Here is a 13605-nt window from a genome sequence, read left to right as displayed (position 1 = left end):
TCTTCTCCCATCTCCAGGTGGCTCTTCCTTTGATTCATAGGGACTAAACCTTTTTCTTCCAGGGTTAGGGGGACTTCCTAAAAACAAAGGCAACTACTAAATTAACTATGTATGCATCCAGGCTCCTGTATTGGAGGGAACGTTTCACATCTGAATATAACCAGACACTTCCTGCTTAGTGCAGAATTCTCCAGTACTGTTTGCTTGCAGATCCTGCCCTGACATTGGAAATGAGAACCGAACCTGGGTCTGACTTTGAGTAATAGTTGGTTTAGTGATTTTATGCTGATAGAGACCAGATTGTACCTTCTGCTCATCTTTGCAGTGCCATTGAGTTATGCAGATATAAATGAAGACCGCATACAGCCCTTTGCCTATAAGGCTCCTTGAGGCTGATTAGACAGATGATGGTAATCAGATTAGGTGAGCCTTCAACTTCCTCTGTCTCTTGGGGACTAGTGAGGGCATCACTTTTTTCCATTAGAAAGAGCTGAGAAATTCTGTAAGGTGATGTTCTCTTGCAGAATATGAATCCAACTTAGAAGATCATATCACAGGAGACACAACAGGTTACTATCAGAGGATGCTAGTAGTCCTTGTTCAGGTAAGTCTTCATTTTGTATGTGCGTGAGCATCTGAGAGATTGGAGTATTAGACTGCAGAATTCAGGGCAGTGTTTGCTTATTTCACTACTGGTTAAGGATAACTCCGAATCTAAATCTGTTTTACATAGAGGCCACTCTGAATTATTTTCATACTTCTATAGACATAGATCTTGGAGATTGGTATAGTTGCTTGCTTATTCCACCCAGAGAGCTGGTCTACACCAGAGCTGCATGGAGGGGCTGTAGCAGGGTGCAGAATTGATCCCAGTGAGTGGATTGGAAGTTATGGTGGTTTTAGGATCCAGTTCTGATCTGGTACCCCCTGTGACAGGTGTAACTCCCAATTTGCAATGGTGTTCTTGAGAAGCTGTTAGATAACAGAGAGCTTGATACATACATTTTTGTTTATAATTGGGAGGGCAGAATACTTAATTCACTCTGCTGTGTGCTAGCATTTTTTTGCTGAAGGAAGGGAAATAAGACTGTGGAAAAACATAGATTACTGATTATTTGGCATTGAATCTTATGCTCATTATATTGGACCACATTGTTTTGGACTAAACGTTGGATATTATTTTTAGGCTAATAGAGACCCTGATGGAAGAATTGATGAGGGTCTGGTTGAGCAAGATGCTCAGGTAAGTGAAAATAATTTCCTTAGTGTGTTTCAGCTGGTTAATATACAAATAAAATGGGTGCACAGGTGGGGCCCAGATGTGAGAGATACTTGGTTTTGGAAACAACTGTTGCTTCCTTTCTGTTGCAAGTGATGTGAAAACAGAGGTGGTGCAAGCTGCAACATTCAGATCCAGATTTCAAACACAAGTTTTAGGATTCTCTTCCCCTCTGTTCCACCTCTTCCTCACCCCAGTTTTGCCAGTTATAAAATGAGAAGCCTAAATAGTATGGCAGTGGGAGCATTACAAATATCTGAGAGAAATGGATGTTTCCAACATTGGATGTTCAGGTGTTTGTCACCTGCAAAATTTGGGGGCATTCAGATTCATTGATTCATTCATTCAGATCTGATGTTCTGAAACAGGCCAACCTCTACATAAAGGACTTGTTCAGGACCTGCAATTTACTAGTTAATGCAACATTAGCATTACTCATGTATGTGGCCCAAATATGTTGCTTTATTGTAACCACATGGGAGCTCCAGAGCTGCCACTGCTGATATGGTGACTGTCTGAATAATTTCCCAGGGAGTGAAATACTGCAGTTGAATTATATTTTCCATAGCTCTGCCTCCAACTCTTAGAACTGCACTCCAAACAGGAAAAGCAGGAGTAGGAGCAATATAATAATTGAAATGGCACCTCTTAGCAGATCAGATTGGCTTTATTGTTAATTATAGTAAGGGTTAGATTCTCAGCAGTTTGATTGCAGAGTTTGTTTAATGCATGTTGCATCTTGGCTGTTTCAGATAGATTTGGGCTGAAAACTTTCTCCTACAGGTTGTGGGCCTAGATGAACAAAAATAAAGATTGTTCAGAAAAGTAAACAAGAAGGGAAAGTAAAGTACAAGATCAATAAAATACACTCTCTTGCTAGAGGTTTGGTACAAAATTAATAGAGGAATTGGCAATATATATATTTGTAATATATGCTCTTCCACTTCTGTTCCTACCTCTGATGTGGAGCTGTAGAAATCCATAAATGTCCATCTCCAGCTATTGAGCTTCAAAATCAGCCCTCAAGAAATCAGAGATTGGCAGTTAGTCTAGTGCAGGGGTGGGCAAACTACGGCCCACAGGCTGGATTCGGCCCATGGGATTGCCACCCCCATGGCGCCGTCGGGCTAAGTCAGGCTCCCTGGCCCTGCGCTGTTCCTGGAAGCGGCTGGCACCACTGCGGGGAGGGGTTGGGGTGGAAGGCTGTGTGCGCTGCTCTTGCCTGCAGGCTCTGGACCCTTCCCCCCGCAGTTTCCATTGGCTGGGAGCAGGGAACCGCGGACAATGGGAGCTTCGGGGGGAGGTACTCGCAGGTGAGGACAGCGCACGGAGCCCTCTGCCTCCCCCCTCCCCCAGGGGCTGCTAGGACGTGGTGACGGCTGCTTCCGGGAGTGGTGCGGGGCCAGGGCAGGCAGGGGGCCTGCCTTAGCTCTGCTGCACGCTGCTGCCATCCCGGAGCTGCTCAAGATAAGTGGGGTGCAGGTGCCAGCCTGGCGCCGAACTCCTGCAACCCTCACCCCAACCCCCTGCCCTGAGCCCCCTGCTGCACCTCTCCTGCACCCCTCACCGCAACCCCCTGTCCTGAGCCCCCTGCTGCACCTCTCTTGCACGTCTCACCCCAACCCCCTGCCCCAGCCCTACATTCATGGCCCTGCATGCAATTTTCCCACCCAGATGTGGCCCTCGGGCCAAAAAGTTTGCCCACCCCGGTCTAGTCAGTCAAGTAACAGTCTCCCTATCTACTGAAACTTTTTGTGTCAGGGTTTGTCTCTAAATTGATTGATTGTTAGCCTAGGCAAGTAGCAAGCTTCTGGCCTCAGTAAATAGACTTCTTTTGGCTTCTCTAACTGAGGCTAGGCCAGCAGCTACTCTTCTGTGTGGACTTCTCTACACTCCAAAAAGTACTGTTTTAAGTCAATGTAACTGTTAATCTAAAACTAAACTAAATTTAATGTTCTCTGTCTGTACAGCGCTGAGCACAACGGCGTCCTGGGGCTCTGAGGCGCTACCACGAGACAAATAATGAAAATCATCAGTTTAGAAACTGATGGAGTGAAATCAGTGTAACCTCCTTGTATGGTCACTCTTCAGTCAGTTTGAGTGCCTTCTGTTGATTTAGCTGTGGTCAGTGTTATGCTCACAGTTTAGGCACAAAGAAGTTGGATTAAAAAACACAAATATTCTTGCTGGAAGGCTTCAACCTGACGCTACTTTATTTCTTAGAATTCCCACGATACCACACAAGAACCAAAAAACACAGAGAAAACAAGTTGCTCTCAAAGGCAGCAAGCCACAACTCGCCAACCTTGCTTTAAACGGTCTCATTCTAGATCTCTCACTTCACCACAGAGCCCCCTAGCCTGCAGGCAGTAACAGGACTTCTCTTCCCCCCTTCCCCCCCCCGCCATTCATTCATTCATTCATTCATTCATTCATTCTCTCTCTCTCTCTCTCTCTCAGAATGATACCTTGCATTTCCAACACAGTCCTCAGTATGGCACAATCAGTAAGGAATCAGGGAGAGGGGGTTTGGAACAATATGCACATACATGTAACTATACTGTCTCAGAATAGTAAAGGAGGAGTAAAAGGCTTAATTCTTGAATTCTCTTGGATTGAAAAAAAATCAGTAGCTACTAATTGTATTGCAAATTGTGCATGTGAAGCATTCTGTGAGTGTAACACTGTGAATAAGTTCCCTATGACACAGCAGGCTAAACCTTAAACAAAAGTAATGCAGTTAGTCTCCAACTTCAGGACTGTCTAGATTTTAATGCAAGTATCACAGCTAAAGCAGCATCTCTTAAGGGTAATTGTAGCTGAATTATGCATTGCTGCTGGCTATGACTGGGTTGTAAAGAGACATGTGGCAAGCCATTTTTACACTTATGAATGAACCTTTCATACTTCACTAAAGGTATATAATGGATGCTACTTGTATCGCCCCATAATTCTAGCTTCATTCATGAATAACTACGTGTCACTGATTGCAAACCTCTTTACTCAGGAAAATTTGTTGGGTGTTAAACTGTGGTTTACTAAAAAGCAGATGACTTCATTGTATGAAGTGTATTGCACCAAAGTGGCCTGCAGTCTTGGCTGAAGAAGTAATTTTTATAATGTTCACAATGAAGGAACAAATTGGGATCTATTATCTCCATAGACCATAGTTTCAAGATCCCTCTGTGAAATTCAGGGTTGGTGAGCACACTTCAGTTTGAAAACCTCATTCCTAAAGGTTGTCAATGTTTATAGTAGTGCCTTTTACGCCAGAGGGATTTCAAATAGGCAGAATGTAACTATCCATGTGAAAGTTGGCTAAGACATTGGGGTTAATAACCTTACGTTTGCATAAAATGCCATGGGACCTTTATTGATCACCAGTAGTCAGGACCTCTGTGTGCAGAGAACTGCAGTTCCAAAAGCACAGTGTCTCTAACACCATGCTGGAGCATTAGATTTGGTAATGACTCAGATGGAAGAGTGCTAGTACTGACTTGGAATAGGGTATTGCTGACAGGACTTCCTGTAACACTTCTAGTTATTCCTTGAAGGTGAGAGCTGTTCTTCAGTTTTCTCAGGTCTGCCCTTGCTTAGCTTGTGGGATCTGACAAGATCCAGTCTGAGGAGGTGCAAGGATGCTTGGTCAAATCTGTATAATTGTGGTTGTCACCCACTTGAGTCTTGCATATTTCAGTTTTAAATGAACAGCCATGAAACGATTTATTGCTGTGTTCCAAAGAACTGTCGCGGCCACATTTCCTTTTACATACTGGATTTTCTATATAAAAAAATAGAGCCTGGATGGTCATTAACAATGTATTTACTGTAGCAGTGTGGGACTCAGAATAAAGAGAAAATTCAAAACTTTTTGATCATACTGTGAAAACAAGACCATTATTCCTCTGTTCAGGCAGCTGGTCAAAGCAAGTTCTGTGCAGCAGATAAGGGCAAACAGGCAGATATTTGGATTCATGGGTTTTCTTCAGGAAATACTTGCACCCCTAAATACAGAGCTTGTTTGCCTAACTTCTACTTGGTGAGGAGTGTGAAACTGACCCTAGGTCTCTGTATTCAGAGATCTTTCACTGCATGAGGTGGCTGGCAGACAACTTTGGAGTATGCATTTAAGCTTCAGCATCACTTGTTGTGTACCTCATCCAGAGCACCAAATGCCCCAGTGACAACTATGTGGGTGAAATGAGACGATCACTGTGCTCTCAAATGAACTTGTGCAGAAACATAATAAAATTATCTATATTAAAATATATAAAAATAAAATTTTAATCAAATGAGGACATGGACTCCAGGGCCTAGGAGCTGTGGTTTTGATGCACAGGACTGGAGATCTGGGCCTAGGTCATAAATCAGGTCAAGAATATAACACAGGCAGAGGAAGAATATGAGAGCTTGTTAAATTTACTTCAAGAAATCTGTGTGTGTGTGTGTGTGTGTGTGTGTGTGCGCTTTAGATTGCATGTTTTTCTCGACTTTCCAATGCAAAATACTTGTGGGTGTGGCATGTGTATATTTTGATGGTGCCTGGTGGAGTGCTGCATTTTAAGTTCTTTTAAGTGCTGGTTTCCTAGCCAGAGCAGCAGTCTAGCCTTCTGCTACTATATACATCTTGCCCTTGTCAACACCTTCAATAAATTGCTATGTTGTAAAACTTACTAAGTATAGGGCTGTGTGGAAATTGGATCAGTCAAGGGGAGACCTTGATTGCACTGGGGTTGAAGGCTGATGATGGGTCTTTCAAATATAATCTTTTTTTTGGGGGGGGAGGGAGCGCAGGGGGGGAGTATGTTTCTAAAACACTTGCTGGAAGGGTACCTCATGTTTATATGAAGCAGGACTATTACTGTACATGTGCCATGTATCTCAGGACATGAACAGGTTAATGAGGATAGAGCATCACTCAGATGGCAAAACTAAAACTGGGACTAAGGGAAAGAGGTGGGGGTGATGGAGGATGATGGCAAGAAATATTTGTAGTGATGATGGAGCATTGGTGTGCATTTTGATATGGTGTATCCAGTTTTTCCTTATGTATATTTTTGGGACATGTCACTCAAGCTTCCTCCCCTCCAACTGCAGTTGTTATGAAGCGTAGAATCCTTCAAGTGAATGTGTGAAGAAATTACTAACTTGTTTTGGTTTCTTGAAATTATAACAGGTCTTGTTTAAGGCTGGAGAGCTGAAATGGGGAACAGATGAAGAAAAGTTCATCACCATCTTGGGAACTCGAAGTGTCTGTCACCTAAGGAAGGGTAGGTAAAGTGGTGCAAGTAGAACTGAAAACCAGAATCTCAGCTGTGCCCAGTATAGAGTCATAGACTTTAAGGTCAGAAGGGACCATTATGATCGTCTAGTCTGACCTTCAGCACAATGCAGACCACAGAATCTCACCCACCCACTCCTGTAATAAACCCCTAACCTATGTCTGAGCTATTGAAGTCCTCAAATCATGATTTAAAGACTTCAAGGTGCAGAGAATCCTTAAGCAAATGACCCGTGTCCTATGCTGAAGAGGAAGGCGAAAAACCCCTAGGGCCTCTGCCAATCTGCCCTGGAGGAAAATTCCTTCCCGACCCCAAATATGGTGATCAGCTAAACCCTGAGCATGTGGGCAAGACTCATCAGCCAGACACCCAGGAAAGAATTCTCTGTAGTAACTCAGATCCCACCCCATCTAACATCCCATCACAGGCCATTGGGCATATTTACTGCTAACAGTCAAAGATCAATTAATTGCCAAAATTAGACTATCCCATATCCCCTCCATAAACTCCATGCAGCCCATAGGAGAGGAGCCATGAAGGAACTGTTTTTTGGATCCCTGAACTTGGGGAGGGTTCTATGCATTTGTGCTAGATGTTGGATGGGGGGAGCGGGGCGGGGGGGGGGGGGGGGGAGGCTGTCTCACATCTGTGGAAAGTTGTCAGATTTGAGGTGCAGGCAGCTTGATTGAGTTTAAGTGCAGAATCTTCCACATAATCCAATATAGATGAGAGCTTTGTTAGGGATATGAGGTAGCTTGTTTCTTTAAGATGGTGTCAATGTTGTTCTTGTTTAAATATGCTACTCATGCCAGCTAGACTGTAGACTGCTGTCAGGGGACGCGGGAGACTACATCCTCCTCCCTGAGGAATTGTATTGTACAATTACAGTCTGCTAGGAAAAAGATATTTTAAAATAAGGTGGCAGAAGAGTGTCTGGATGATGGGGTTTGCGCAGTGGATAATATATGGTGCTTGGGTGAAAATAGCATGCACTGTGGGGGATAGTGGAAGAAGTAGTGTTTACATACATGGCATTAGTATGTATTTGTCCTTGGCTTTTCAGTGTTTGACAAATACATGACTATCTCTGGTTTTCAAATTGAAGAAACCATTGACCGTGAAACCTCTGGGGATCTGGAGAAGCTGCTTCTGGCAATTGGTAATTAACAGTCTTACTACTGCTACACTATTTTGTAGGTGCTATAATGTGAGCTCTGGAAAGATGACATGGCATTTCCTTTAAAGGGATTAAAACAGTGCTGAGTAACCTGATCAACAGCCTGAGTGAAGCTGACACCTGTTTTCTCAAATCAATGACCTAAATTCTAAAATCTCCAGTAGCACAGGGGATTATGTTACTATTTATTGTTGCCATCCTGACTCACAGTGTAAATCCAGCTGAACTCTAATTTAATAAAGCTATTTAAATTGTCTAGGATGCAGGAATTCCAGAAATGGTTTCATTTAGTCTGTCCCAGATTAAAAAACGTTATTTTGGTTGTTGATGTTAGTGACTTTGGTCAAAAGGTGACTGTAAAAATGCACGCCCTCTTATGAAGTAAGTAGCTCATTTGGAATCTTATTATTTATTTAGTAAATAAGCATTTCCTCTTTGTTATCAGCTATGGGAGAATGAACTGGATTCTGTTCAGCCACATGCATCATCAAAAGCACTGTTAACTTGTATCTAATTGTGGGACCAAATTCTACCTTCATTTGCCCAGGCAAGCCTACTGAAGAGAATGCATTGGCACATCTGTAATTTGAGGGTAGAGTTGGGTTTGCAGGATCTGTATTGCTGATGAGATATGAATTCTACCTTTCAGATCCCAAGTAGGACTATTAGAAAAATATTTGGGTGTAAACTGATCATTCTTGTTTGGGAGTCAGTGAGCCACAGTGAGATGTTGGAAAGAGAGTGATAGCCTTGAGAAAGTTTCTACTCCAGAGCTTAAACTTGTATTTATTGTGTAATTTGAAAGTCAAAATATTTACCTCCCCTCAGATTGTCATACATGTTTAATAGAAACTGATTATTAATGATTCATTTTCTCAGTGAAATGTGTCCGAAGCGTACCTGCTTATTTTGCCGAATCTCTCTTTTATGCCATGAAGGTAAGTACTTATTCTCCACATGACCCTTTTTCGCCCCTCCAAGTAACCTCTCTCTCTCCTCCTCCTCCTCCTCCTCCCATTTCATTCTTTGTCCTTTTTGAGAGAGAGACTAGCTTAAATTCACCCAAATTTTGCCAGGCTGTGACTAGTTTGGATAAAATTGACAATATGGCAGGTACTATAATCTTCAATATGGAAACACTACCTTTAGAGACTATATATATCCCAGTATGCAATGTTCCATCTTGCTCTCAGGAGCCTTCTGCTGGCCTGAAAATGGAGCACATTCTGCTGAAAGCTGTAATTTCTGCAGGTGAAACATATTTTGAAAACAAGGATGACTAAAAGCTATGTTGTAAAATCTGCAGACCGCAAAGTCTTTTTTTTTTTTTTTTTAAGATGACCATTTATAGACCCATATCCCAACTTTATAAAGTAAAATTCTAGTTCCTCTTTCAAATGTGTTTTGAAGTCCATCCCATTTTTGAGAAGTAGAGAGAAGCTGCCAAAAAGAGAGACTTAAACACCAATCTGGGTTTACTGATTTCTTCATTCCCGTGCTTCCCCCTCCCCCCACTTCTCCCGCTCTCCCCCCTTAGCTACACATGCATGCTCCCTCTTAGGCCTTCTCATCTTGGGGGGGAAAAAAAGATGTATTAATATATTGAATTAGTCAACATGAGTTAAAATCATAGTGAAGACAGCCGGCAGTTGGTAGTTTAACCTGCTATTTCACATGAAATGACTAGGCTCCCCGTAGTTTTTTTCCTTAGTGAAGATAAGGCCTTCATCTAAAATGGGTTTATCAAGAAGTAAAATATATTAATAAAATGTCTGCATGAATAATTACTTGGAGGAAATCATGAATTGATATCTGGATTTTTAAAGAACAGTTGTTCTATTACCTTTATAGAAAAGCCCTATAAAATGTAAATGAGATGAAAACATAGGGTTCCATACAAATATAATGAAATTTTGAAGAAAATACACTACAGATCTGTGGCATTTAATAGAAAAACTTTCTATAGGTGTATTGAACCATATTTTAGATTTCTGTTGCAGGCATATATTTCTTATTAAATTCTACAGGCTGATTTTAAAACAAAACAAAACAAAAAAAACCTATAGAAAGTTTATAATTTTGTATTAAAATCTGTAGAACCTGTCTGTAGGGAGACCACTTTCTCGTAACTTCAGCAGAAAAATTTACTAATATAATGTGTCTTGACACAGTCACCCATTCAGGGACTGCACACAAGGCTCAATTCTACACTGCACTTGAGCCGCTTGCACATCTGGAAGAGGCAAAGGTGGTTTCCATTCCTTGGTCCTGGTCAAAAAGGGGGCTTTTTGGTTCCTGCCATAATTTGAGTGTCCTTAGGTCAGCCATCTAAAACATTCAAATGTGTACCATGAAAACCACCACCAGTCACAACCAAAAGTTTAAGGATTGACTGGACATTAAGAATAGGGGCTAGAAATAAGGGTAGGGGGCTCACCTGGGACCTCGTTGAGGCATATTGGGGTAGAAACTTGCATTGCTATTGCCTGTGTTGAACCTGACTGGTTGATCATTACGGGGTTGGGACTTCAGGGCTGTCAATCTGGCACCATTCATCAGTGCTAAAACTCACTAAGGGTATGTCTGCACAGCAAAAGCTGTGCACATGCTAGCCTATTTGAGCTAGCCTGAATCCAGCTAGCTTGGGTAACAATAGCAGGGAAGACAGTGCAGTTCAGACATCTTTGCTGGGGTAGTACAAATCTGGTATGGATGCTGGGTATGTGCTCAGCTCACTAGCCTGCACTGAAGCCTGTGCTGTGTTCATTGCTATTGTTATGCATGCTAGCTGGAATCAAACTAGCTTGGATAGGCTTGCCTGTGCACAGATTTTGCTGTGTAGACATCCCTCAAAACTTTTTTTTTTTTTTTAAAGCAACAAATGCCTGTCTGAACAGAGTACACACATAGTTATACAATATTTACCACAGTCTCCATTCATATGAGCAGTCAGATAATTTTGAAAATAGTTATTTCTACTGATGACTCAGACGTAAACAGCAAGTCACATGCCTTGATTAGTCATCACTGGGTTTTGTGCTCCAACTTTCAGTGAAACAAAGTCAATTCTTAGGGTGGAATTGGGGATTGTTTAGTAAAATGCTGATCTTGATCATAGTATGCAAATACCATATTGTTTGATTTTTGGGAACTGGATCATTTCTATTTGTTTGGGCACTTATGGCCTGAAGCTACAAGCTGGTGGGCATGAACTGGGAGGTTCTGAGCATCCTCAACTTCATAGAAGTTCAAGGCACAGAGCACTTCACAACATTAGTTCTTTACTTTACGTTGAAATTTGAATGCCCTATGATACAGACCAAAACATTTTGTACTAATAAGATAGAAATACAATGCAGTGGTTCTTTGAAGACCCATCTACGTTCTCACTGTATGTGAAATGTATTTATCAGTTATAACCATACTACAGAGGGCTCTCAAACTTTTTCTAGATCAAAATACCTGCACAGCATAAATAGATGCTTTAAAATAATATTTAAATATCTTTTAACATAGGGAGCTGGCACCGATGATGATACTTTGATCAGAATCATGGTTTCGAGGAGCGAAATTGATCTGCTGGACATTAGACATGAATTCAGAAAGAATTTTGCGAAATCGTTGTATCAGATGATTCAGGTAAAATCTCTCAAATCCAGGTTCACTGATAAAGAAATACTTGGGTGAGAATAGTATTTATAGGTGATGTAAGACTATTTCTTTAGGTAGTGTAGGTAACATTTGAAGAACAATATTGAATGAATGAATTTTTGTAAAGGGCTTAAATGGCGGAGTAATTTGGAAGGGAGATATTTCCTAAAAAGGAGAACTTCAAATTTCCTTACAAATGTGTAGTAGTGGGGTAGATCTGATAAGAAAATCAGAGACACTTTTTCCACTTTCTTGCATTTTTTACACTTCTTTCCTGGTCTGAGCTCCTTTCCTTTCATTTTCCGTGTCTCAGAGAAGCTGTTAGTGGCAGAAGGAAATGGACTGGGATTGTAATCCTGCATGTGATTCTGTTCCATCATTTCCCCCCATTTCTTCCCCCCCCCCCCCCCCCCACGGTGAAAGCAATTTTGTGCAATGGAGCTGGACTGCAATTACAATCTAGTCTCCTTTTTCATCATTACTCAAGAGAAAGTTTAATTGCAGAGACAAAGGCAAAATCATAATCATTTCAATGGGAGGGAAGGGAGTTAGTAAGAAAACCAGATATTGCAGAATTTCCATGCATTTGTTTTAAAGTAAAAAGCTGTTTAATATAAGCCATAACTCTTTTCCATAGCACAGTATTTGTAGAAGTAATCATCATATAGTATTGTCTCCATTTTCATCTCTTAATCAATTCTATTTATACACTGCAATCCTTCAGTTCTGCTTTGTCAAATTGCTTTTGAAGTTATCAAGAGGGACCAGACTCCTTCCTCTGGAGTCAGTAGCAAAACTTCCCATTTGACTGCCAGTGGAATAGGGTTGGACCCCTGCTAACTTATGGAAGGTCACCTCCAATATGTTAAAAAGTTTTAATTTGTAATGCTTTGGGTTAGGGTGGTTTTCCCTTGGTTAGTTGGTTTGCAAATGGAAGAAATGACTTCGTAACTTGCAGTAAATGGCCCAGCTCCAGTATTGTCATTTGAAATCTTTCAGAAATTTTTATTTAAATGAGGAGTCTGGATGTTTAAAAGTAACACATTAGTCAGAGAATCTCCTTGTGTCATTCCTGAGCAGATAGTCATACAAATGGATTTCCTGTCGGTGGAAACTCTGTAATTTGTTGGAGTATTTCCTGGGTTTGACCCTTTTTTAAAAATGTCTTTATGGTTGTGACTCACTGTGACTAATGCGATGTTTCGTACACAGAAAGATACATCTGGGGACTTCAGGAAAGCACTCTTGCTCCTCTGCGGTGGAGATGATGAGTAACACTGTCAGTGATATGAAGGATTCAGTCCTGCTCCCGCCTTGCAGCTCCTCAGTTAGCATGTCTAGCTATGTTTTGCATGTTAGTGCTTTTATAGCCACTTACAGCCACACTAGCATCCTAATCATTAAAAAGACGCAATGAAAATCTTGTTGTTGAAGTGATATGCAGTCTCTCTTCCTACCGGCATCCAAGCAGAAGTCTGTCCATCCTAGCCCCCGGGAGTTTATGAAGTGCCTCTTATGACTATGTGAATGTTCTCCTCTTCATGGAGATTCATGCACAATTTTTTCTAGATGTTTCTCTGAAGTAGAGAAAATCCACACATTCCAAGAAGAATTGAAAGAAAATTTAGTCTCTAACCTTTTTTTTACTTCATTTATGGTAACTCATTTTAATGGAAATATTAAGGTAGCTTTAAAATTGTGAACTAAGGAAAATTCTTTCTTATGTATTTGGTGCTATTAGAATGAATCTGCTAAACAACAATGTGAGCTATCAATGGAAACATAACGTACCAATAAACTGTTCCCTCCTCAACACAGTTGTATCTATTTTGACAAGCAAAAAATCCATTCTTTCTTCAGATTGGTTAAATGATCCTACTACCCTGCACAGTGTTTTCTGTTTTCATAGTGCTTTGGAAATGGGTAGGTAATAGTGTGATAGGTGGCTTCCAGATGGATGGATTGGTGTCAGGGGAGAGCTTTAGGCACCCTTTTTGCTTTTCTAGGTTGTGTATTTGGTCCTGTAAACCAGGCACAAGATAGCAACATTGTTGGAAGAAAGTATACTCCATAAGGTACAGGGTACTGCATGTGAAATCCCAGGGATGTACAGTTTCTTCAGTCCTTTATTTCTTTTCTTTGCAATGGAGGTGTCTCAGTGCTGCCAGTCCATGTCCCAAGTAGGACAGATGCCAAGAGCACATAAATCTCCATGA

General features: G+C 41.3%; 1 protein-coding gene across 1 annotated transcript in view; it reads left to right on the top strand.

Moving 5' to 3' along the window:
- The window catches only part of ANXA5 (annexin A5), a gene marked incomplete at its 5' end in the record, with an annotated part of 29051 nt that extends 15849 nt beyond the window's left edge, over positions 1-13202 (top strand). Inside the window, 7 exon segments of the mRNA XM_034771057.1 lie at positions 525-604; positions 1187-1243; positions 6456-6549; positions 7625-7720; positions 8618-8676; positions 11255-11377; positions 12602-13202. Coding sequence (XP_034626948.1) covers positions 525-604; positions 1187-1243; positions 6456-6549; positions 7625-7720; positions 8618-8676; positions 11255-11377; positions 12602-12664 — 572 coding nt within the window. The 3' untranslated portion in view covers positions 12665-13202.
- Between the last annotated feature and the right edge of the window lie 403 nt (positions 13203-13605).

Source organism: Trachemys scripta, chromosome 5 (genome assembly GCF_013100865.1).
Source record: "Trachemys scripta elegans isolate TJP31775 chromosome 5, CAS_Tse_1.0, whole genome shotgun sequence".
NCBI classification, from domain to species: domain Eukaryota; kingdom Metazoa; phylum Chordata; order Testudines; family Emydidae; genus Trachemys; species Trachemys scripta.
The sequence above is the reverse complement of the archived record's forward strand: the minus strand, read 5'-3'. Positions and strand labels throughout refer to the sequence as shown.